Source organism: Calypte anna, chromosome 11, assembly GCF_003957555.1.
Source record: "Calypte anna isolate BGI_N300 chromosome 11, bCalAnn1_v1.p, whole genome shotgun sequence".
In the NCBI taxonomy this organism is placed as follows: domain Eukaryota; kingdom Metazoa; phylum Chordata; class Aves; order Apodiformes; family Trochilidae; genus Calypte; species Calypte anna.
This window is the reverse complement of record NC_044257.1, coordinates 2,945,014-2,968,434: the sequence shown is the minus strand read 5'-3', so window position 1 is coordinate 2,968,434 and position 23,421 is coordinate 2,945,014. Positions and strand designations below refer to the sequence as shown.

At 46.9% G+C, this 23,421-nt stretch overlaps 1 protein-coding gene across 1 annotated transcript in view; it reads left to right on the top strand.

Annotated features, from left to right (window-relative positions):
- Positions 1-277: 277 nt before the first annotated feature.
- NECAB2 (N-terminal EF-hand calcium binding protein 2) overlaps positions 278-23,421 on the top strand; it is a 68,586-nt gene continuing 45,442 nt past the window's right edge. Inside the window, exons 1-2 of the mRNA XM_030457473.1 lie at positions 278-475; positions 9,145-9,169. Coding sequence (XP_030313333.1) covers positions 278-475; positions 9,145-9,169 — 223 coding nt within the window. The remainder of the gene's footprint in view (positions 476-9,144; positions 9,170-23,421) is intronic.

Sequence of the window (23,421 nt, the reverse complement as noted above, 5' to 3'; positions counted from 1 at the left end):
TTTTTAAATAGAAAATGCCTTAAATGTTGCTTTGTCTTGAAGCAGAGGGGGGCTGTAAGGAGGTGGGGGAGTGCAGGCAGCACCCATCGGGGTGACCTACCCCCACCACAAAAAAAATCTTCCCCCTCCCCTCACTGTCCTTCCCCCTTACCCTTCGGGCAGGAGCCCCCGGCTCCCCCCGCGGGCCCGCCCCTGCTCGCTGCCGGCCATGTGTCGAGAGGAGGAGGAGAGGGAGGAGGGGTGAGCCCCCGACTCCGGCATGAGGCCGGGCTGAGCGATGTGCGAGCAGGCAGCGCGGTACTGCCGGGCCGGCGTGCAGAGGCTGCTGCTGCGCAAGGCTCCGCCGGCGCTGCGCGGGCTGGACGGACTGCTGCGCTGGGTGGGGAGCAGGATGGGCGACAAGGGCCTCGCCGACAGGGACCTGCTGGCTCCGGGAGCCGCCGCGCAGAGGAAGGGCACCTCCGTCATCCTCGATGTGAGTGGTCCTCGGGGGGGTGCACCCCGAGGGGCGGCCGGGCAGGGGCGGCACGCCGGGTCCTGCCTCCCGCCTGGCCCCCCCACATCCCGCACCGAACCGGGGTCGAGCTATTCCTGTCTCGGTTAGGGGTGGGTTATACCCAGGGTCCTGCGACCCTCGACTGGGTGGGCAGTCTGGGTCCCATATCCCTTTACCCGGGTCCATCAGGTTTCAGGACCGGGGTTATTTCCTGGGTCCCGCATCCGCGGGGTTCAGCCCAGGTCCAGCATCTCCCGCAGCGACTGGGCAGGTGGCTGCACCTCAGCTTCTGTACCTGCTTGCCCGGATCCTGCAGCCACAAGCTGCGTGGACACGGGGGTGCACCCCTCGGCAGGCTTGGCGTCGGGGTTATTTCTCCAGTCCTGTATCCTTGGCTGGTTGGAGACGGGATGCAGCTCAGATCCTGCACCTCCTGGGCTGGCTGGTGTAGGGGTGTCCAGATCCAGCAACCCCTGTTTCTCCAGAGCTTCTGCCCCTGAGCTGGCTGGACATGGGGTTGCAGCCAGGTCCTGCACCTGCTTGTTCTGGGATCTTGCACCTCTCAGACTGCTGGGGCACTAGGATTGCAGTCTGGGTCCTGAATTGCATTACCCTGCACACCTCTAGCACAACTGGAAATAAGGTGCACCTTGACCCTGCATCTCCCTTACCAGCTAGGTGTGGGAATGCAGCCCGTATCTTTTATCTCCTTGCCAGGATCCTGCACCCCTCGACTTACTGGGTGTGGATGTGCACCCTTCGTGGGGGTTCATCCCAGGTCTTGCATCCCCTTTCCCAGGTCCAGAGTTCCCTGGAGGAGCTCGGGTGGGGATATGTTTTAAGTTCTTAATTCTGATATTAGCTTGACTGGGTGGGGATGTAGGAATTCAGGTCCTGCAAACCTGCTGGTCTTGCACCCTGGGTTTGCCCCACGTTAGCTGGGTGTAGGAGTGGACCCTGGGTTCTGCATCCACCCCAAGTCCCTGAAGGGCTGCATCTCTGAGGGTCTGCATGGTGGGAGCTGGGAGTCAGCATCCTGGGTGCCTGGAAGGGCATGGGAGCAGGGGCTCCCTTGCTCAGGTTTGGGGGAGCAGGCAGGGCTTAGTGCCTCCATGCAGTATTTATAGGCTTCCAGATCAGGGGGTTAACAAGGCTATTTGCACTTAAATGAATTGGGAGAATCGAGTGGAATCAACCAGAGTGCAAATGGTGTAATTACACAGTCTTTCTGCAGCATCTGGTAATTAAACACATTGATCCTTAGCTTTTCTATCTCCTAGCTTTTTTTAAAAAAAATGAATGCAAAAATAAGCTACTGAGGCACTTGCTGTAGTAAAGGATAAATCAGGCTCTCCTCCAGACTCCTCAGAGTTAAGCAGTAGTAGCTCTTCCAGGCGAGCCCTTGTGTTTTCAAAAAAACTTGCTGAAGCTCCTGCCACATCACTGGTAGGTCCATTGGCATGGACTGGTAAGTCCGAAACTCATCACAGCTCTGAGCACCCTGAGACGATGATAGGAATTTCAGTTCCCTGAATGAACCAGTTTGACTGTGTCTACTTAGTTGCTAAAAGCAGCTTGGAGGGCTGAGCATGTGGTGGAATGGGCTGGCAGGTAGGCATCTGTGGGATGTAGGAAATGCTGCTTCATGGGGATGGATTCAACTAATAAACTAATCTCCTTATTTATTTATTTTAATTTTTTTGTGTGTGGAGGCAGGTATTTGTTTTGTGTGGGAGGGTTTGGGGTTTTTTGGGTTTTTTGGGTTTGTTTTTTGTTGGTTTTTTTTTTTTTTTTTTTTAGTTTTGTTTTTTACTTTGTTCTGAAATCAACCAAAATTTTACAACAATCCAGAATCTTGGGCTTCAGAGCATAAATGTAATTGGGAAGCAATGCTAAGTTTACACAAGAGGCTCTTGAGTCAGGACTCTGTTTCCACCAAAATGGTATCTTAGCTGTTCAACTTTAACCTCTTTAATTGGATATTCCCCCCTGGTTTTGAGGTCTGAGCTGAGAAAATGAACCCTGAACTTTCAGAATGGTTTACCAAGTTGGAGATACAGTAGAGCTGAGCTGAGTGTGCAGCTCCTGGGTCTTTTTCCCTTTCACAGTGGGGCTGGGAGCACCCATTGAAAGTAGAAATGGATGCTGGAAATGTAAGGTTTGAGGATTTGGGTTGTTTTTTTTTTCTTTCCCTCCTCCCTTAGAACTTGCTTCTCCTTTTTTCTTCAGTTACAACAGCCAGGTGAATTGAAGCTGCATCTTTGCTCAAACAGGCTCTTCAAGTGCACCCTGAGAAACCTCCCTTTTATAAAGACTTTAAACAGGGAACACACATTTAGGTTAATTTTCACACATTTAGGTTAATTTTCACATATTATCAGGGTACAGCAAGGATCCCACTGAATCTTCTCCTTTGTGTTCTTGCCTTTGTGTGGGTGTGCTGGGGAAGCAGCAAGCCCCAGCCACCAGCAGTGCAGCTCCTCGGTGCAGGAGGAGGAATGAAGTCAAAGACCTGTAAGATTTTACAAAATCATAGAATCACAGAACCTTTCAGGTTGGGACTCTTGGGATCATTGAGTTCAACCATGACCCCTTCTCTACAAAGTTCTCCCCTAAACCAGAAGGGCTTAAAAAAGGAGTTTTTAAAACATGATTATTTAACACATTCAGGTGAGCTGGTGTGCTGTATGGGCAGCTCATGGGGCACTGGAGAAGCAGGATTAAGCTTGGTTTTGATGCTGAATTAGGTAAGGTGGCTCTGACACTGCTGCTACCTTAGTCACTTTTTTTTCTCTTCTGTCTTTCTTTTGACTCAACCACCCACAACATGCTTGGTTTGCCTCCTCCAGCCCCTGAGGGTGGCTGGTGGGTCAGTATGAAGTTGCCTACACCCTTTCTACCAGAGAAACAAATCCGTGGTGTTACAGGACAAAACAAGGCTGAGGAAGAACAAGAGACTGTGTGGTCTAGAGATCTGCCAGCAGCCTGGCTACTGCTACTTGGGGAATGAATCTTAATTTAGGGCTGTTTTCAGTATTTTTCCTTTATTTTGCTTGAGTCCTTTTAGGTAAAGGATTTTAATAACAGCAACAGTAACAAAAAGCTGAATAATGTTTACTAGTTCTAGCTCTAAAAAGCTAGTTAAGTCCTGAGCATTTCCAAAACCAGGCAGCAAGTAAAGCTGGGGAGTGACAGATGCTCTTCCGTGGTGGTAGCAGATCAAGCAGTGGTGATGTGTCACTCCAAGAACCTAGAAAACATCACCTGGCATCTAATGGTCAGCTCTTACAATGTCAGGCAGACCAGCAGGAGGGACTGGGGTTGAGCAAAGGGTCTGCACCCTTCCTGTGCTATCCCCCAGGGGTTTTCCTGAGCATGTTTGCTCAGCTTCTCTGTCTGCAAGAGCTGAAGACTGCAGGGTTGGCTCCATGTGTAACCTGCTGTACGTAACGAGAGTCCATCCACAGCCTGGGAAGTGAGATGCTGTGAATGTGATATATTTTATATCTGTCATCCAGGCTGCTTGAAGATGCTCTTCAAAAAGATCTGAACTTCTTCACCCACAAGGACAAACCCTGTTTATGAAAAGGAAGCTGGAGCTGTCATGGAGCTGCTGAAATCCATGCACGGCATTGGTGGCATTTCCAGTCCAGAACAAATCTGCAAATGTCAGAAGAGTTAGGAAGGGGAGAATGTGTGTCAGTCAGCCTGTGTTGGATCAGAGGTGCTGAGTATGACAACTTCATTTGCATGGCAGAATTGATGTGGGAAGGGTCCACACTGCTCTGACAGTACTTCAGTGTTAATTTACCTGCTGTCCTGACTCATCTTGTTCTGCCTTCACATCCCTGTCTCAAACCTGCATGGGCAGCAGGACTCTGAGCTCCACTGGGGGCAGGATCTGCTCTGGCACAGTGACTGCAGGTGAAGGTGCCTCTTGGATTACAGCAGGGAAAGCCTGTTGAAGAGCTCAGCTCCTACTTGGTGTCTAAAATAAGGGTCAGCCTTTGGTATGGGTGAGCGTTCCCATGGCAGGACTGTCTGGTCCCAGGGGTGGTGGCATCCATGCCTTCTTTCTGGTTTTACCAATGGTGACTGAAAGCATTGAGCATTTGGGGCTTTATTTAAATGCCTGGGAAGAAAACAGTGTCATTCCTTTTGAGCCAAAGGAAGCTTTTTGTTTGATCTGCTTTATCTTTTGCTGAAGACTAATTTTGACCCTTTCTTCCCTTGACAGGGTGAGAAAGATTATTTCAAATCCAGTTCTTCTGCTTGTGGCTTCTCTTGCACCTTCTTTTTTGTTATCAAATCTGACTTGCACTTTTTCAGTTTGAGTGAAGTGTTTGGATAGAAGATACAGAGAATTTGGTTTGTGCCAAGGGTACATTTCCAAATGTAGCCCCAAGAACTGTCACAGTTTTCCAACACTTTTGTCCATTATCTAATCTCCAGTGCAGCCCTTCCAGAGCACTTGCAGGCACAGGAATCCGTTCTCAATCCTCTTCTACTTTGACCTTTTTCCTCCCTCTTTCTTTTGAGGTTGATTCACTCCCCTTCCTGTGTCCTCATTTACCTTCTCCCTTCTGACTGAACCGGGAAGGCTGTAAAAGGCTTTGGTTTTCCTCCTCTTTAATCCTCCCTACATCAAACTGGTGGTTTGAAATTGTTCCCTTGAGCCAAGCTGGAAGGGAAAGAAGGGGCAGGGCTGGGCTCTGTGACCTCTGGGATTGCTCCCTGTACACAATCACTCTTCTAGAAGAGCTCATCCCTTCTCTTCTGCTCCTCAGGGCTTTGTAACCAGATGCTTGAAATGGAGCTGCCCCAGAGCCATTGTTTGTGGGAGGTGAACTTGTGCTGTGCAGGTGGTAGCATCTCAAGTAACTCTTGCCCGTCTTGTGGAACTTCTATTTATGACAGCTGGGTAAAGCATAAGGAAAAGATGACAGTCAAAGCAGAGGTTTGATGGGAATGGTGGTAACTGTTCTTCTCTGGAGGGATGGAAGAAAAAAAGGAAATTTGACTTGGAGTGGGAAATACACCAGGAGACCTGGATGTCTGTAGCAACCCTGCTTTGCAGGGGGAGCAACTCCAGATGGGACAGTGGCATATTTCTTAATGAAACCCCAAAATCAAACCTTTGGGGAAGGAGAAGGTCGTGGGGGAAAGGCTGTCAGCCTTATGATGTCTAAAGATATAGTCTAAAGGGACCAAAAGTTTTAGGTCACTATTTTTGTGCATTATGACCAGAAAGAGTAGCACACAGAGAGGCTGCAGGAGAGGAAATTCCTACCAGTACCTTGAGTTAGAGAGCTAAAGGCCATCCCTGATCTAAAGCCTTGTCCCAGCTCCAAATGAGGTGTTAAGATTGGTAGGAAGAGGGGCAGAAAGGAAGAACAGGACTATAGGAATGTAGTGGACAGATTAATTGTGGGTTTAGGTAAGTCTGGCTATCTGGATGCTCTCTCAACCAAAGACTTCCCTCATTCAGGAGACTCAGATTTTGTTTGTCCTCAATTCTACACAAGATGATGATGGAAAAAAAATTATCTCAGCTGTGCTTTCTTTTAAATCAACGTCATATTAACCTGATGAAGGTATAATAAAGTCTACAAACTCTGTAATGATTCTTGGGCTTGTTAGGGGACTGTTTATGTGATTTTAATAAAATTGCTGAGAAAAACCATCATTCAGCAGCCTTCAGTGCTGCCCATTCTCATCTAGGAGCTTTGAGAAAGTATAACTGTTTAAGTTTGAAACCACTTTTTTTTTTTTAAATTTATGTCCAGATTTATTATCAGCACTGCTGTTTTGAATTGCTTATTTCTGCAAGCCAAATGTCTACAGCAGCTGCTTCAGAGTACAGTACAAATGTACATTTTAATAAAAGCTATTGGAAATCTTGACAGAGGCTAATTGCACTAAGTGAAAGAGGTTTTATATTCACCTAACCATCCAGTATATGGAACAAGTGTGCTGCAGAGAGCAGTGCCTGTGTGAATCCTGCAAAATGGGTTAATCTGGCCCATATTGTGGGCACCCTGGGGGCTCACCATGCACTTCAGAGGACTTGCTTAATAAGTTTAAAGCATAACTGGTGGATGAGATGGTTGCTGCTTGACTTTTTGGACCGGATAATTTCTTGTTTGCCATCTGAAAGCAGCACATTACCCTGACAGCTGGAGAACTGGGGGTGATGGAGTGTAAAGAGCATCCCTGGTCAGGCTGTGCAGTGCTCCTGACTTCTCTGTCGTGAAGCCCTGGGCTGCTGGGGACAGTCCTGCCTACGATGGAGGTGCAGGAAGCCAATTGCTGCTGAGAGTCTTGCAGGACAGATGATTTTGCCATCGATATTTTATCACCTCCACTCTCTCTGACCTCCAAGGCTGCTGCCTTCAGTCTGGGTGATTTTGTACAAACAACTCTGCTGGAGTGACTGCATCCCTGCTGAGGAGGGCTGGGGGGCAGCTGCTTTGCAGCTTCCCATGACACAGCATCCATGCTCATCTCCCCTTCTTTCTGGAGCTGCCTGGAGCTTTCCTTTCCCTTGGACCCCAGCACTGAGGTTTGAGGGGCTGGCCAGCCTCTTCCATCACCAGACCTGAGACCTTTCCCTTCTTCAGAGCCCACTGCATCCTTTCCACAGCAGCACACCCAATTCTAGACATGAGCAGAGGGCATCTCTGGGTTGTGTGTGGGTGGGCTGCAGTGTAAATCCTTTTTTGGATGTTGGCAGCTTTGCCAAGGCATGTCTAAGGGTATTCTGTCTGCTGTCAGCCTCCTGATGCTCCTTCTAGTGTTCATACCTTGATGTGCTGCCTACCTGTGCTGACAGATGACTTTAGCTTAAATTGCTTTCCTCCTGGGTGTCCTGTTATAAAGTTGTTGTGTGTGTGCAAGTTTTAGCTGGTCCAGTTAAGCTGAAAGAATAAATCTTGCTTATTAGCAATAAAACCAAAACAATTCTGTTCTGTAAAAGAGGTAAGAGAGCTGATGTGCTCTTCCATCAACCTGCTCATTTACAAACAGCCATATGTTCTAGGTGTAACTGTGGAAGTTAAAGCCCTAAAAAATTTACTCAGGGAAGTTTGGCATCAATACTTCAATTTCTTTTTTTTTTTTTTACATTTCTTAATTTATTTCCCCCCCCACTTGCTCCAAGACTGCATTGCAAGTTTGGTAGGTCCATGCAGCAGATTGAGTCTTTCTCCTTCTTTAAGCTATATTTTACCTCCTTTTTGGTCTGTTTGGTTCATGGCTGTGGGAATGATAATAGAAGGCTATGATGATGAAAAAAAAAAAGAACTCTAAAATGATCAGCATCCAGAAAATATGCCTCATCTAGAGGTGCTTATGGAAAAGAAGGAATTGGGGTGTCCAAGCCAGGAAGAGAAGAATATTTCATACTCTGGGCAGGCATATTGCACAACCTGGATGGGATCCCGCTGGCCCTGGTTGGCTTCATTCTTCCTTCTCATAGACAAGCCATGGTTTGCCAGTTATTCAAAACCCATATTTAACCTCAGCGAAGACCATAAGGATGCAGAGGTAGGATTTCCATCCCAAACTTCTAATTGAATTAAAAAATGAGGGTCAGTCCATAAAGTAAGTGGGTTTTAGGACCCTCTCTTGAAGCTGGGGTTCAGCGGCTCTCACCATTTGGGTTTGGCTTAAGCAGAGGGTGTTTGTCTCTGCTGAATTATGCCAGAAAGCTTTGAATTTACTTAATGCAGACTAGGAAGAACTTTGGGCAAAAGAATGATTAATGTTTCTTAAGTAAGCCATAGTCACATAAATAGCCCATGCTGTAATTCAGTTTGTCTCTTGTTTCTCTTCTGCTTTTTTTTTTTTTTTTTTTTTTTTTTTTGGGTAATGATTTTATGACCTAGAAAATAAGAGATTCCATTTTTTTGGCTGACTCTTATCTGTCCTGCTGGTGCTTTTATTCCCTCTGCAGGGAAATGTCTTGTACAGCCAAAAGCCCTGCTTGTGCTCAAATTAAAAGGGTCAAATTAATTGCATTGTGTCAGGGTACTATTCCTGACATGAGACTATTCAGAAAAATAACAGTTGTTTCTGCTGTCTTTCTCTCTGGCAAATTCTACTGTACTAATCATTATTGCATTTTTTTTTTTTTATTTGCTTTGAAAAGAACTATCTGATGCCTCTCTGTGGGCTATTCTTCCTCACTGGAGTTTTAAGTCTAAATATAATCTCCTTCCCACACAGAAAACCTGTTTAAAAAAAGTATAAATTGTAAACAATTTGTTTTAGAAGTGCAGAACTATGAAATCTGGTTTCAGAGATATTATTGATGATAGAGAAATGGACTGGGCTTGCTGTGTGGCTGTTGTAGGGTTGGTTTTTATTTTAAATGGTGGTTTGGTTTTGTGTTTTTTTTTTCTTGTGTTGGATCCCTTTTTTTTGCTTTCTTTTGTGAGAGGAGTGCTGGAACTGCTGTGTTCCATTTGTGTTACCTTTATTTTTCTATTTAGCTGCTTTTCTGCTTGTTACCCTAATGCCGAACTTGTTGATCTCTTCCCCAGAGGTGGTTGTCCATGGTGTGGGGTAGAGCACAGTCCTGATGCTGGGGGCTTCACCCGTTCAAGTCAAACACAGTAAAAATGTTTCTCTTTCTTTTTCAATTCTAGATTTTCAGAAGAGCTGACAAAAATGGTAAGTCTGTGCATTCATATTTTACATTTCTCAACTGAAGGTTTGTCAGTGTTACTGCTTTTCCTGACGGTGACATCTAACTGTTTAAATGCCCTGCACTTTACTGGGTTTGACACTGATACATTTTAACAGTAAAACGGGCTATCCTGAGGACAGCTGGCTTCTGGAGCCTATAGGAGACAAGAATCTAAACACCCCCCCTGCAATCCAGAAGGAAACTGTCAGTGATCTACTGAGCTGCTTGGATCCCCACAAGTCTATGGGACCAGATGAACTCCATCCAAGGGTGATGAGAGAGTTGGCAGAAGAGCTCGCCAAGCCTCTCTCTATCATCTACCAGAAGTCCTGGCTCACTGAGGACATCCCTGATGACTGGAAGTTGGCCAATGTCACGCCAATCCACAAGAAGGGCCAGAAGGAAGACCCGGGAAACTACAGGCCTGTCAGCCTGACCTCAGTGCCTGGCAGGGTTATGGAACAGATCATCCTGGGGGCAATCACACAGCACCTGCAGGATGGACAGGGGATCAGACCCAGCCAGCACGGGTTTAGGAAGGGCAGGTCCTGTCTGACCAACCTGATCTCCTTTTATGATCAGGTGACCCGCCTGGTGGATGAGGGGAAGGCTGTGGATGTGGTCTATCTGGACTTCAGCAAGGCCTTCGACACCGTCTCCCACAGCATCCTCCTGAGAAAGCTGGCTGCCCACAGCTTGGACAAGCGTACTCTGCACTGGGTTAAGAATTGGCTGGAGGGCCGGGCCCAGAGAGTGGTGCTGAATGGGGCTGCTTCCAGTTGGCGGCCGGTCACCAGCGGTGTCCCCCAGGGATCAGTGCTGGGCCCAGTCCTGTTCAATATCTTCATTGATGCCTTGGATGAGGGGATTGAGCAAGTTTGCTGATGACACCAAGCTGGGGAGAAGTGTTGATCAGCTGGAAGGCAGGAGGATTCTGCAGAGGGACCTGGACAGACTGGAGAGATGGGCTGACTCCAATGGGATGAGCTTCAACACGGCCAAGTGCCGGGTCCTGCACTTTGGCCACAACAACCCCATGCAGTGCTACAGGCTGGGGACAGAGTGGTTGGAGAGCAGCCAGGCAGAAAGGGACCTGGGAGTCTGGATTGACAGGAAGCTGAACATGAGCCAGCAGTGTGCCCAGGTGGCCAAGAAGGCCAATGGCATCCTGGCATGTATAAGAAACAGCGTCACCAGCAGGTCCAAGGAGGTGATTCTGCCCCCGTACTCAGCCCTGGTAAGGCCACACCTTGAGTACTGTGTTCAGTTCTGAGCCCCTCAGTTCAAGAAGGATATTGAGGTCCTCGAACAGGTCCAAAGGAGGGACAACCAAGCTGGTGAAGGGACTTGAACACAGATCCTATCAGGAGAGGCTGAGGGAGCTGGGGCTGTTCAGCCTGAAGAAGAGGAGGCTCAGGGGAGACCTCATTGCTCTCTACAACTACCTGAAAGGAGGATGGAGCCAGGCGGGGGTTGGTCTCTTTTCCCAGGCAACTCTCAGTAAGACAAGAGGGCATGGTCTTAAATTGTGCCGGGGGAAGTTCAGATTGGATATTAGAAAGAATTTTTTCACAGAAGGGGTTATCAGACATTGGAACGGGCTGCCTGGGGAGGTGGTGGACTCTTCGTCCCTGGAGACATTTAAAAAGTGACTCGATATGGCACTCAGTGCCATAGTCTAGTGACTGTGGCGGTAGCTGATCAAGTGTTGGACTCGATGATCTCTGAGGTCCCTTCCAACCCAGCCTATTCTATGATTCTATGATTCTATGATTTTACCTTGTGTCAGGGTTTAACACTGCCCAGCAATTAAACCAAATGCCAGATGCTCCCTATTAATCCCCCTTCCCTCCCAGATAAAGGAGAGAGTATACGGGAGAGAGACTTAGGGGCTGGAAACGAAACTGCACAACTTTAATGAAGCAGTAATGATAAATAGGAAAAATTACTAAATCTATACAAATATACAGGGAAATTGATACCACATTCTTCCCCCCTTTCCCCCAGTAACTCTCACGTCACCACTGAGGCTGCAGGGCAGCCCTGGGAAAGTCCAGGCTGGAATCCTGGGGTCAGCAGCAGTTGGGAGCTGGAGGCAGGAACACACAGATCCAGGCTGGGATGGATCAGGAGCACAGGCAGAGGAACAGACAGAATCGTCCCAGAATGCTGAAGCAAACAGGGAGAGGGGAAGAAGGGGAAGCAGGAAGGGGTTTGACCCTCCTGATCCCTCCAGTTTATCCTGAGTATGAGGTGTATGGGATGGAATCCTCTGTTTGGTCAGTTCTGGCATCTGTCTTGTCTGTTCCTCCCCAAAGGAGGCTGCAGGTGGGACCTCTTTACTCCTCTTGGAGGGCAAAATGTTCCTCAGAGCTGAGCAGTGTCCCTGGCTCTGCACACCAGGCTCTGGCTGTAACTATAACCATGGAGTTATCAGTCCCAGGAGCAGCCACTGACTGAGAAACTTGCTGTTAATTTCAGCAAGTGCAGCTGCTTACAAGAGACTGAGCTGGAAGCAAAAGTACAAGACAGAAAATCACCTTTATCCTGGCCCAAACCAGGACAACGGGATGAAATGGAAAGCAGTGGTGTACTCTTTGCACCTCTGGGAAGTGGGGTAAATAGCCTGGAGCTGGTGAAAAATCAGTCAGTGAGCTCAGAGCATCTGTTGGGGTTGTGATGTGTGGTTTTGACAGCAGCCAGGGAAGAGTCACCAGCTCCATCCAGCTCCACTCTCCCCTCCAGAACACTTGGCCAAATCCTATCCCAGAAAACCCACACTTAATGAAAAGAAGAGTCCACTCTGCCCCCTGACAGAGCTGACACAGCTCTGTGTTTTGATGCAGCATTAAATCTAGGAGGAGGGATCCAGCCCCCAGCCCAGGGAGCAGAAAAGAGGCAGCAATCAGATCCTCAGGGACAGCAATCACAGCAGGGCTTGGGGGGGAGGTAATCAAAGCCCAGCTGTAATTACAGCACAGTCTCTTTGAGCACCTGATGAACACATTTCTGCCTTCATTACAGGCTCCCTTGAAAGGGGTTTTGTTTCTTTGGTTGAAATAGAGCAGATGTAGTGTGGAAGTCAGCTTGGTGAGGTCCACAAGGTTTGGGGCAGTTGACACCAAACTGTTGCACTTCACATCCTCCCAAGCACTTCACTGTTGCACCACTGGAGGGTTTGTCTGGTGGAATATTGGGGAGATGCTGCCTGGGAGAGATGCTGCCTGCCTGCTGGCTGCTGTGCCTGCCCCATGATGCCAAGTGCCAGGGCTGCCAACTTGCAAGGAAACCTCACGTGTTGTCCATCAGGAGAGTCTGGGGATACAGAGTTACTGGGCTTAGTTATTCTCCTTTCAGTTTGAAGCTGAAAATGCTCCAAGCTTCAGCCTGTGAAATTGCTCCTTATTATGTCTGTGCTTGGCCTTCCTCCTGCTGCAGGCAGCTTCCATTCAAGCCTCTATGTAGGGCAGCTGAAACCAAGAAGCAATGATTTTTCTTCCCAAGTGACAAAATGTTACTCTGCTGAGCACAGCTTGAAAGGATGCCCTTTAACACACTGTTTTTCATGTCATTTTTTTTTACCCAGTGATTGCTTTTTGAGCTCTGCCAAATGATGCTGCACTTTTGGTTTAGTTTGAACTAAATTTCCAACGGCTGTGATGGGGCTGAAGAATCAGACCTCAAAGCACAGAGGTCCTGTCTTGGCTCTTATTCCAAGGCTTTTCTAGGCTGGGTGAGAGGAGCAGCTCAGAAGCTGCTCTGGGAGCTGTTCTCCACTCACCATAGCATGATGGAAGGAGCTGCTGCCTGCCAGGATGCTCTGACACATCTTTCCAACCCAGCCAAGAGGGCAAAGCTGCCTTTTTGGTTGTCTTACTGTGTGGCAGGGTTATGGGGCTGAATTTTGGTGCTATTTTCCTTCACCACAGGGACAACTCGTTCTATGTGTTTGGCAGGTGTCAGCAGCAAGCCATGGACCTGTGTGTGGTGTATGGCATGATGGGTGATGAGAGGAAAATGAGGAGGCTTTGGGCTCCATGTGATCTGCTCTTAGGTGATGACTTGCTGAGAAGGGCAATGCACTTTTAGAAAGATGGTGATTTTTGCTGACTGGTTGCCTTGCTGTGTTGAAATCCATCTGAAGGTCCTGGTTTTGCATCCTTATGCTCTGTTAGGAATGGTGAGCAAACACTCCTACTGGGATTTTTTGTGAGTAACAGGTAAGGGCCAAGCAGGCTAATTCCAGCAGCAAGACCAAACCTGATGTTTTCACCCTCTACCCCTCACCCTGGTAAAAGCCTGCCCAGTCTTCTCCCTGGCTGTTCTTCCCCTTGCAAGCCTTGAGCAAGGGGTCCACCACGCAGATAGGAGGTGGGATTGCTCCATAGCACATGGACAGGGAGACAGGGAGCTGCTCAGGTACAGCTTAAAGCATTTCCCTGTCATGCTTATCCAACCAGAAGGATTAGAGATTTGAGCAAAGAAGCAGCAATTAATTCCCCAGAGCTGACCTGGACTGTCCATCAGCCACCCCAACACAGCTCCATGGTGCTCCTGTCCCCCCAGAAGACACAACCTCCCAAGGACCAGGAGCCAAGGTTCACCTCCCCATAGATATTCCCCTGGATGGTGCTTAAGCATCTTTATTCCATGGTAACCAGTAATAGCTCAATGACTGGTTAGAGCAGGGATTAGAACAGGGATGCTTGCATTGATAGGAATAACTGGACCTCTTCTGGGCCACAAAGTGTTAAAATTAGTGTGATTACCATGTCTTCCACCTGGTAGGTGTCAATGCTTAATATTTAATGGATATAAAGGTGATGGGCTGATGTCTTGGAACCCATAAGCAGTTTGGAATAGTATGAATAGGTACCAGCAAGAAAAGCCCTACCCCAGTGACTGGTGGTCACGTTGGTGGTTGCTTGTCAAGGGTGATGTTGGGCTGGAGTTTGAACTGGTGAGTGAGAGATGTCACTGCTAGGGAAAAGAAACCAAAGGCTTGCAGCACAGGCTGAAAAGGTGCCCACTTCATCTGTTAGCTGAATTTTACAGAATCATAGAAATTTCAGGGTTGGAAGGGACCTTTAAGATCATCCAGTTCCACCCCCCCTGCCATGGACAGGGACACTTCCCACCAAATCAGGTTGCTCAGAGCCCTGTCCAGCCTGGCCTTAAAAACTTCCAGGGATGGGGCTTCCACCACCTCTCTGGGCAGCCTGTTCAAGTGTCTCACCACCCTCTTGGTGAAGAACTTCTTCCTAACATCTAATCTGAGTCTACCTTCCTCTAGTTTGAATCCATTCCCCCATGTCCTATTACTACCTGACATCCTAAAAAGTCCATCACCAGCATTCTTGTAGACCCCTTCAAATACTGGAAGGCCACAATAAGGTCTCCTTAGAGCCTTTTCCTCTCCAGACTGAATAACCCCAACTCTGTTTGTCTTCATAGAAGAGGTGGTCATCCTTGTCACCCTCTGGTCATCCTTGTGGCCTTCTCTGGACACACTCCAGCACCTCCATGTCTGTTTTATAAATAGGGGCTCCATTTGCTCTTACGAAATTTCTCATGCCCAGATGGGAGCTGCAGGAGGGGACCAGAGGCTCTGTTAATAAAGGCCAAATGTTCTCTGAAGGAAGAGTTCTCTGACGAGTTCTCTCCATCTGTGCTCCTGCTCTCATTGCTCACAGCACAGGTGACCTACAGCTTCATTGTTTGGAGAACAAAAAGAAGTGCTCTCCACAGGACTATTGCTGCCAGACCAACAGGATGCTGCCTCCTCTTTCTTCTGTCCTGGCTGACAGGCTGTCACAAAGCAGTCTGGATTTAGGTGGCAGCTCTATCCCTCTGGTGGATCCTGAAAAGTGAGGTGGCTGAACATGTGTCAGCCTCAGCTGCCCTCCAGTTCTGCTGAGGAGGCTGTTCCTGCCCTCCTGGGGATGTCATCTCAAAGGACTGTTCATCTGGCAATGCCTTTCCCTGCACTTTCCCCAATGCTGGTTTATTTCTTGAGAAATCTGCCAGTTGTGATGGACAGCTTCACCAGCCAGTCATAGTTGCTTAACTCTTGATACAGCGTTTGCCACATAATTAATGCAGGGTGTTCCTCTGCCGCTCTTTTGGGGTCACAGCTCCCAGCAGCTGCTGCCAGTGACCTGCAGGAGTATTTCACTTGGTACACAATCCATGGTTCAGAGCTTTCCAAAGCCAGAGGTAATGTCTTGTATTTATTATCCCTAGCAAGATGTTTGCCAGGATCCCAGGGAGGGGCACTGAGCACTGGGAACACCAAACTCACAGGTCCTCAAAATATTTCCCTCTATCTCCATGCCTGCAGAGGTTTTGGTCTGGCAGGGCCTTGGCTGGTTTTAATTAATTTTAATTAATCAAGAGATGAACCATTACCCAGACCTGTCTGGTGGTACCATACTGGGGGGATGATCCCAGGACCAGCAGCTCTTGCCTTCCTTGGTGGTCCTAAAGCCTCTCACAGACCTGGGGAAGAGCTCTACAGAAACCAGGGTGGAGCAAAATCTGAAGAAAACTTCAGCTCTTGTCAGCTGGTTTAACTAGAACAGCTGGGTTCAGGTTTTCCATACTGAGATCAGATGATTAAAGGGTAGCCTAAAAGAAAAAGGGGGGACTGTAAGCTTAAGAAATCATCTCAGTGTGCAGCTTCCTACAGTCCAGAGGTCATCAAATTGGAAATATTTTCAAAATCTTGATTTTTATTTATTTTTTTTCCCCTCTTCCCCACTCCCTCCCCCCAGACCTGGTAAAAAAGGCACATATTGTGTGAATGCAACATGGCTGGTTCAGCTACGGTAACTATGGAGCCTGATTGTGTGAATTCAACAGCTTCTCCCTCCTCCCCTGCCTTCCAAAGCTCCTTGGCATAAATTGTTAATTCATGTAGAACTGGATGTTCTCAGTGCAAGATGCTAAAATGCATTATTGTTCCTTCCATGTTCCAGTCTTTCTGTCAAGGTGATTTGTTTCAGTGCCTACGTGTACTGGGAGACTTCTAATGAAGCAGCTCTTGCTCATTAAGAGGTCTTGTGCTCCTGCCCAAGAGAAGGGGGGTTTTGTTTCTAATGTGAGTCAAATTCCCAGCCCTTCTACCATCAGTGATACCAAGCAGCTGGAATTACAACTGCATAAACTCAGAAAAGGGTCTGAGCAGCACACCTTGGAATGGTGAGCACATTGGAGACACAAGGATAAACTGAAAAAAAGGAGAAGGGCTGGGGCATAACCTTCTGCCAGTGAATATTTCCCCTAGCTCTAGCCATGCTTTGCAGGGGGTTGGCTGTTAGGCTTTCAAAATCATCTTTTCCTTCTGTGTAGGAGTGTTTTTCCTTTCTCTGCTAATCAGTCCACCTACTGTCTTGTAATCCTCCCAGCCCCAGTAAACAATACTTAATCCTTTAATGGCCATGTGGCAGGAAAATGGAAGCATCTTCCTTTAGGCTGGTGAAGCAGGGCTGTCAGTCATATGAGTTATCTACTGAGTACTTTAATCCCCTCATTAGAAAGCTGTTAATCACTTATAAGTTAAATAGCCCTGGATTCTCTCTGGAAGATTAAGATGGTTTTATTTTGACAGAACAGCCTAATTGCTATTGATTCATTATAGAAATGTCTCTTCCTGAAAACTGGGGGTTCATTAGCTTGAAATCTGCAGTCACTGTAACAGCCCAGCTCCCCTTTGTTGAGTGTAACCAACCCAGATTTAATATTTTTGTTTAGTTGGAGTTTTTGCCATAGTTTCTAAACCTCATTCATTGAATACTCATCTGCCCCATCTGTGGGTGCTGGCTAACTGGGCATGGGAGGTTAGGTGATTCCTCTGAATCTCTGTCATGGAAGAAGAGAAATGCAAAAGAAAATGTGCCAAAAATTCAGTGTTTCACTTGGAAGAGTGACCAGGGATGAACAAATATCACAAGTCCAACTCAGCACTTTTCTATTGCTGCTATCCTTGTGACCTCTGCACCAAGAACTTCCCCCAGAGCTTGCCCTTTTCCCTTGAATTTATCAAATCTAGAAGAGGTACTTCAGGTCTCACCTGCCCTTTCCAACACTCTCTTAGAAAAATTACTTTGATCACCTCTGCTGAGCCCAGAGTGGGAAGAGACAGGTATTTGTCTGTGTATGTGCTTAGAGCCCAAATTCACAGCAACTGGACCAAGTTCACTGTAAATATTTCCTTTTTCCCCTTTCTACCCTGGGAGTGCCTCTGGCTGAGCTTGAGTCACTAATACGTGATACCTCCATATATCACGATGTAGCAGATGAAAAAACCCCAAACACCTAAGAAGCCTCCAGTTCCACACACAGCTCTTCCTTTTACAGCCATGTCTATGACTCTTTTGAAATCACACTTTTACTGTGAGCCTTGCAGCACCTGGGCTACCACTAATTAAAACCTTCCAGTCCTGGCTAATCACCTTCTGTGGGGCTCCTGCTCCTCACGCACAGGGGAAACCTTGATCTATTCATATCTCACTGGTGTGTCCAAATTAAATCTAGTTCTAATAGGAATATTTATAATACTTGCATAACAAAACCAGTATTAGCAGCCACCCACATCTAAGTGGAGAAATGGAGTGATGAATCAGGTTTTCTAAGTATGGAGAAATCTGGTAGGCTCTTACATGACCAGGTGGCCAATTTAAGTGTATTCATCTTGTTTAAAAAAAATAATTTAAATATTTGCATTTAGATAGTCTAGCTTTCATGTGACAATCAAACAGCACATTATAAAGCTGTGTAATGACATTTATTAACCAGGAGAAAGTTGGGATCTGTTTTCAGTTATGTAGACTCCTGTATTATTTTCTGGCTCTACCTGTTGTATATGCAGTTATCCTTCCAAGTCCTTGCAAAGTTCACAGCATGTAGTTTTGAAGAGGTGACATCTGTTCACATCAGGACATTCTGTTACCAAAATAATAAACAAACCTATCAACCAGATGATGAATTTTGAGATAATGCAGAAATGGTGAAAGATGGTTGCTTTGCAGGCTGTCACTGGGTGTATCCGACACTTCTGTTCACCCTTTATGCTTGTGAGCTTGGAGTACTGATTCAGGGTTTGATTTTCATTATTTACTGTTTTAAAAGGGCAATTTTCAGCTGTTTGTGCCCTTTCAGAGCTCATTTGTTTATGTGGGTATTTTTCCTACAAAGCTGTGAGGGTGTCTGGTGCACACCGTGTGCAGCACAAGCGAGGAGCTGAGGGTTTTTTAGAACTTGTTTTGCTTCTTGTAGAGCCATGAAAAGAATCTTTGTCCCAAAACAGCTGCCCTGACAAAGTGGACACTGTGGAGGTCTCATTTGATAAACCATTGGACTCTGTTCTCTCAAGGAAAGACCCCCATTTGAGTAACCATCCTGTTAAATAAGGGCCTATTCTAAAAAGCAGCCCCTCCTTTAGTGGCCATCCCAATAAGCTGAACACTGCCCTGGCAAGGGGAGCTCTGTTTGATGCCACCCTGGCAGGCAGGACACTGTCCTTATTCCATAAGGAATAAGGCTGAACCACCTCAATTCTGCAAAGTAAACAGATAATGAATCGAGCACATAGGGTGAGGACTTGTATTCTCCCTAAGGCAGCAGTCTGGCTTTAGTCCAGGCTCCTGTGGTTTCCTTAGTGCAAAGCTTAAGCCAGACAAAGTTTGAGCTGGGCAAGGTTTGAACAGAGCCCAGAAACTTGCCCATGAACTCAAAGCAATGGTGTAACCAGCACAAGAGCTTTAGTTTCCACAACAGAATGTCCCTATCCTACTTATTTCTGCACAGCATCTATTTATGGCCCATCACTCTCTAGAATTGTTATTCCTGTTCTTAAAGATTTTTCCCCGCTAAAAGAGCAGGCTACCAAAATAGAAGGTGTCATGAAAGCCTCCATGGATGGCAGACATGGCTTTTACTACCCATGGTAAAAGCCAAGACCTGTTGTAACCTTCAAGGCTTCCTGGTACTTCTGTGTTGCTGATAAACATATCTGACTGCCAAAGATAGTCAGATACCTAAACACACAGCCTTTCACACCTTCACACTTTTTGATTGCCTCAGTCTACCAAAACCTCAGGTGGTGATGCTGAGAAGGGTTGTGTTCCTTCAAGCCCTACCTGAGCAGACATATCAGGTCTCTTGCAGGACCTCTCTTGGAGGAACCCACTGGAACCCACCTGCCAGGCTGCCACAGTGCCTGGTTTTCCAGCCTGACCCATCAATTGAATCTTCTTTCTGCCTATATTTAGAGGTTCAGAGTGCTCTGGGACCTGCTGCCTGTGGGCATCCTCCTCTGGTTCATCAAGTCTCTTGCTCTCAGGAAATTTTTCTCCCTTAGTAAATGCTGATCTGGCAGAGCAAACGAATAAGCATCCGTGTTTGGGCTCTGAGTAATTAATGCACCAGTGGTGTGCTGGGAAGGGGAGTGTGTTCAGGCTTTAAGGTGGTTTTGAGATGGAGTCAGCGTTTCTTCAGGAATCGCTCTTTTTCTGCTCCATCTGTTCTCTCCCTCGGCTCCTCCTTCCCATTCTTTTAACACGGGGACTTGGAGGCAGACAGCAGTGCTCTGGTGTCCCCGAGAGACACAAGGAGGGGACACTGAGCAGGGGCTGCTCTTTTAGGCTGGTAATTTAAGGCTGAACATTTAATTCCAAAACCTCTCGCCCGGCTTTGAAATGCACCAGCTCAGGTTCCACCTAAAGGAACCTGAGTGGCTTGGGAAATGTGGGTTCTCTTCTGCAGTCCTTTAGAGACTTCATGCTGGCCAGGAGTGAATGAGATATATGGTGATTTAATGGCTTTGCTAAAGGTTGTGGAAGGTGGTAATCAGAGGACTGTGGTTTGCCACAGAGGTTTTGAAAAGTCTCTCAAATAGCCTGGGGTGACTGGGGAGCAATTATCAAAGGGCAGAGAGAGCCAAATCAGAACCTTGAAAGGTGATAGCAATGAGAACATCCTGGATCTGCTATGATTTGGCCATGCCAGGTACAGTGGGTCCCTGCAGACAGGGACACAAGTCAGACAAGTTTGGCAGAGAGAGGGTGACATTGCTGTGAATTTTGGCCAAACCACACCATAACACTGTGTGCTGCTTGGAGGGGATCTCCAGAAAGGTCTTTTCTGGGTGGAGGTGGCAGCATGAGGCACAGGGAAGGCTCCAGCTATAATGTCAAGCTAGGGAACTGGTGGACATTTAGGGCTTAACACCAATGGCACTTTTTTATCTTCTTAATATCTCATGTTGCCATAGCTGGGAAGCTTTTTAAAGTAGATCCAGCAAATCCATATTCCTCCTGCTAAATTTTCCATGTTGTTTGGGTGTTTTTTTGTTTGTTTGTTTGTTTTGGGTTTGGGTTTGTTTGTTTGTTTGTTGTTTTTTTGTCGGAGATTAAATTTTAAAGTGCTTGGAAAGGACTTCTGCTGCTTGGCTGCCTGTAGTAGTCCAGCAGATTAAATTGATGGATCTGACTGAAGGCTCTGGGGACTTGGCTGATGTGTCCATGGGGCAGGGCTTGGGTGCAGAAACAAGCTCCTGGGGGGGGGGGGAGGATTTGCATTTCAAGGGCTGGGAGTTGAACCCTACAAAGTGTGGGGCTCCTGGGTAACTCCTCATTCAGCAGGCATCATGCTCAGCCTCCCATCAGGCAGGCAGAGAGCTTGCTGCTGTGTCAGAGCTAGGTGTAGCTCTGGTTTGAGGCCCTGAAATCCTTGTGACATCCAAGTTTCACTGCTAGATATTAGTCTGAAGGATCCCAGGTGCTCCCCTCTGCTCTGCTTTACAGTCCCTGCTGTCCATAGCTGTTTCCAAACAGGTCAGCAGGGACACGAAGCAAGGACACCAATTGCTGCACAGCCAGAATCACTTTATTGTGTCATTCACTACATTTATATAGCATCCCAGTATCTATTGATTGATCTATGATTTGCACCTCAAAGTGCTCTTTCTACTAACAAAACCTTATCTACCCATTCCTGGAGGCACCTGGTACCAGGACATATCCAGATAGCAAATCCCTTAGGTTATTTACATTTTGTTCTCCTTCAGGGTCAGGGAGTATCAGACAGTTCACAAGACTCCTCTATCCCACGCAGCTGCTCCTCTGCTCTTCTCCTACATAACTGAGCTTAAAAAAGGCTTGCTTTTGTACTGTTCTCTTGGTGGGAGGGTGTCATCACTTCAAGTGTTTCCCTCACAGAGTTTAGAGACACAGGGTGGCTCTGAGATGGTTTTGGTGAATTCACTGGTGTGCAGTGAATTTCCCTTGGAATCACTGCTGCATGATGCTGCCTTTGGTAGAGAGACATTCCAGCCTGGATGTTTTCACCTGGGTCAGTGAGGTGGTTTCAGTACTTGCAGGGTCATAAATGAGTGACAAGGAGAAGTGTAGCAATGGTAATACTCACTTGGGTGGAGGAGATCATGGTGATCATGGACCACTTAAAATCCCCTTGCCACCTCCACAGGCATCTTGTGTGACCCTGAGCTTGTGGTTATTTGTCTTGACACCTCTGCCTTAAAGCTTCCATTCTGACTTTTCTCTCCGATAACAGGATTTCCCTCTGTTTACCTGGGAAGCCTCGGGCAGTGGAGCAGGTTCTGTAAGGAGGAAAATCCCATCTTTTGCCCTGTGCTAGCATTCCATCCCCCTGCTCTTGGTAGGGTAGCAGCAAGGGGCAGCACCTGACTCAGCCATCACTTCTAATTAAGTAGTTTCTGCAAATCAGCTGGATTTATTGAAGGTAGTTTATTATAGCTGTTAAATTTAAATAAGGCAAAAATTGCATCCAGAACAAGTATTCCTTGTAATTTGCTGGTGATTTCTGCCAGGCAATTGTGAGAAATACATTCTGACAGCCTGTGTTAGGCAATTGTACAGGAACATCTATAAATCATGTGTATCTCTTTCTTTCTATTATCTTTCTTGGCCTTTTAAAATCCATGAGCTACCAGATAATATACATTGGAGAGAAGGGAATGATGATCATACTGAGTTGCAGAAGGGAAAGAGATGTCTGAAGCTAAACCAATGATACATGCAGATCTGTAACTCCCAGCAAGGACATCCTGGAGGACAGGAATAGGTGATTTTTATTTCTATTTTTTTCCTGGGAGGATGTGTTAGTATTAAGAGTGAAAACTGATGCTTTTAAACATTAGAGGAAGAAGCCCAAGGGTCTTTGGTTTTATGTGTGATTTTCTGCTCTGTGGGAAGATAGCCTGTCACTCTGGAAGAAGCCTGCAGTGCTTTCAGAATGTTTTACAGGTGGAAATAATTGACAATTCTTTTTAGAGTGGATATATCTCTTTAGTGACCCTGCTTCAGACTCAGTGCAGAGGGGAAAACCTGGCTGTGTGCCTGCTTGAGTCCCAGCCAGAGCTCAGCTGTGAAGGAGGATGCTCTGGACATGTTCCTGCTCAGCAAAACTGTGGAGGGTTGGAACATGCTGGGCTTGGGTTCAAAAAGCTCCTCAGCCCAGGCTTTGGGTTTGGATCTGGAATTGGATCCTGGGGCCACGTTTCTGCCTCATTAGATCCTGGCATTGAGGGACCCAGCCTGACCTGGCACCAGTAGTCTCAGGCCTCTTGTTACTCAGTGCTTCCAAACTCAGTCTGTGAAAGGGTTTTGGGGCTCTGCCATCAGTCGTGGTCAGACTTGGATGGCTTTCAGGAGCTTCTGGTGCTGGGCAAGTAAACATGAGATTTCTTTTCCTTAAGCTTAAAGAATTGATGCCAGGAGCCCACAGAGCCTGCACATTCTTTAGGAACCTTGTGGTTCTGTTACATATTGCTCTGCTATGCTAGTACCAAGACACAATCTTGCACATGGTCTGCTAATAAAAATAAGTACAGTGAGACTTACTTTCCTTTCCCAGGGATTTTCTGTCCATCAGGGAGATGTTACTTTTCCAGCTGTCTGGTTTGCTGGCTTTGGAAAATGCTACATTCTGTTAAGCAAGGCTGCTTTCCTTCCTCACCTTTGCCTTCTTTGTTCCCTTACACCTTATTCCCCTCTTCTTAAAAAAAGATTGAATTGATATTGAGAAATAGTCCAAGATTAACTGAAATAGGGGTATTTACATTAATAGTAAATACACAGTATTACAACATAATACCCTTTTTGCTTTCTTAATCTGTAACAGACATACTGTTAGGAATTAGTATCCGATGTTATTTAGGGGTTAATTATTCCTAACAGAGCACAGAGGGTAATTT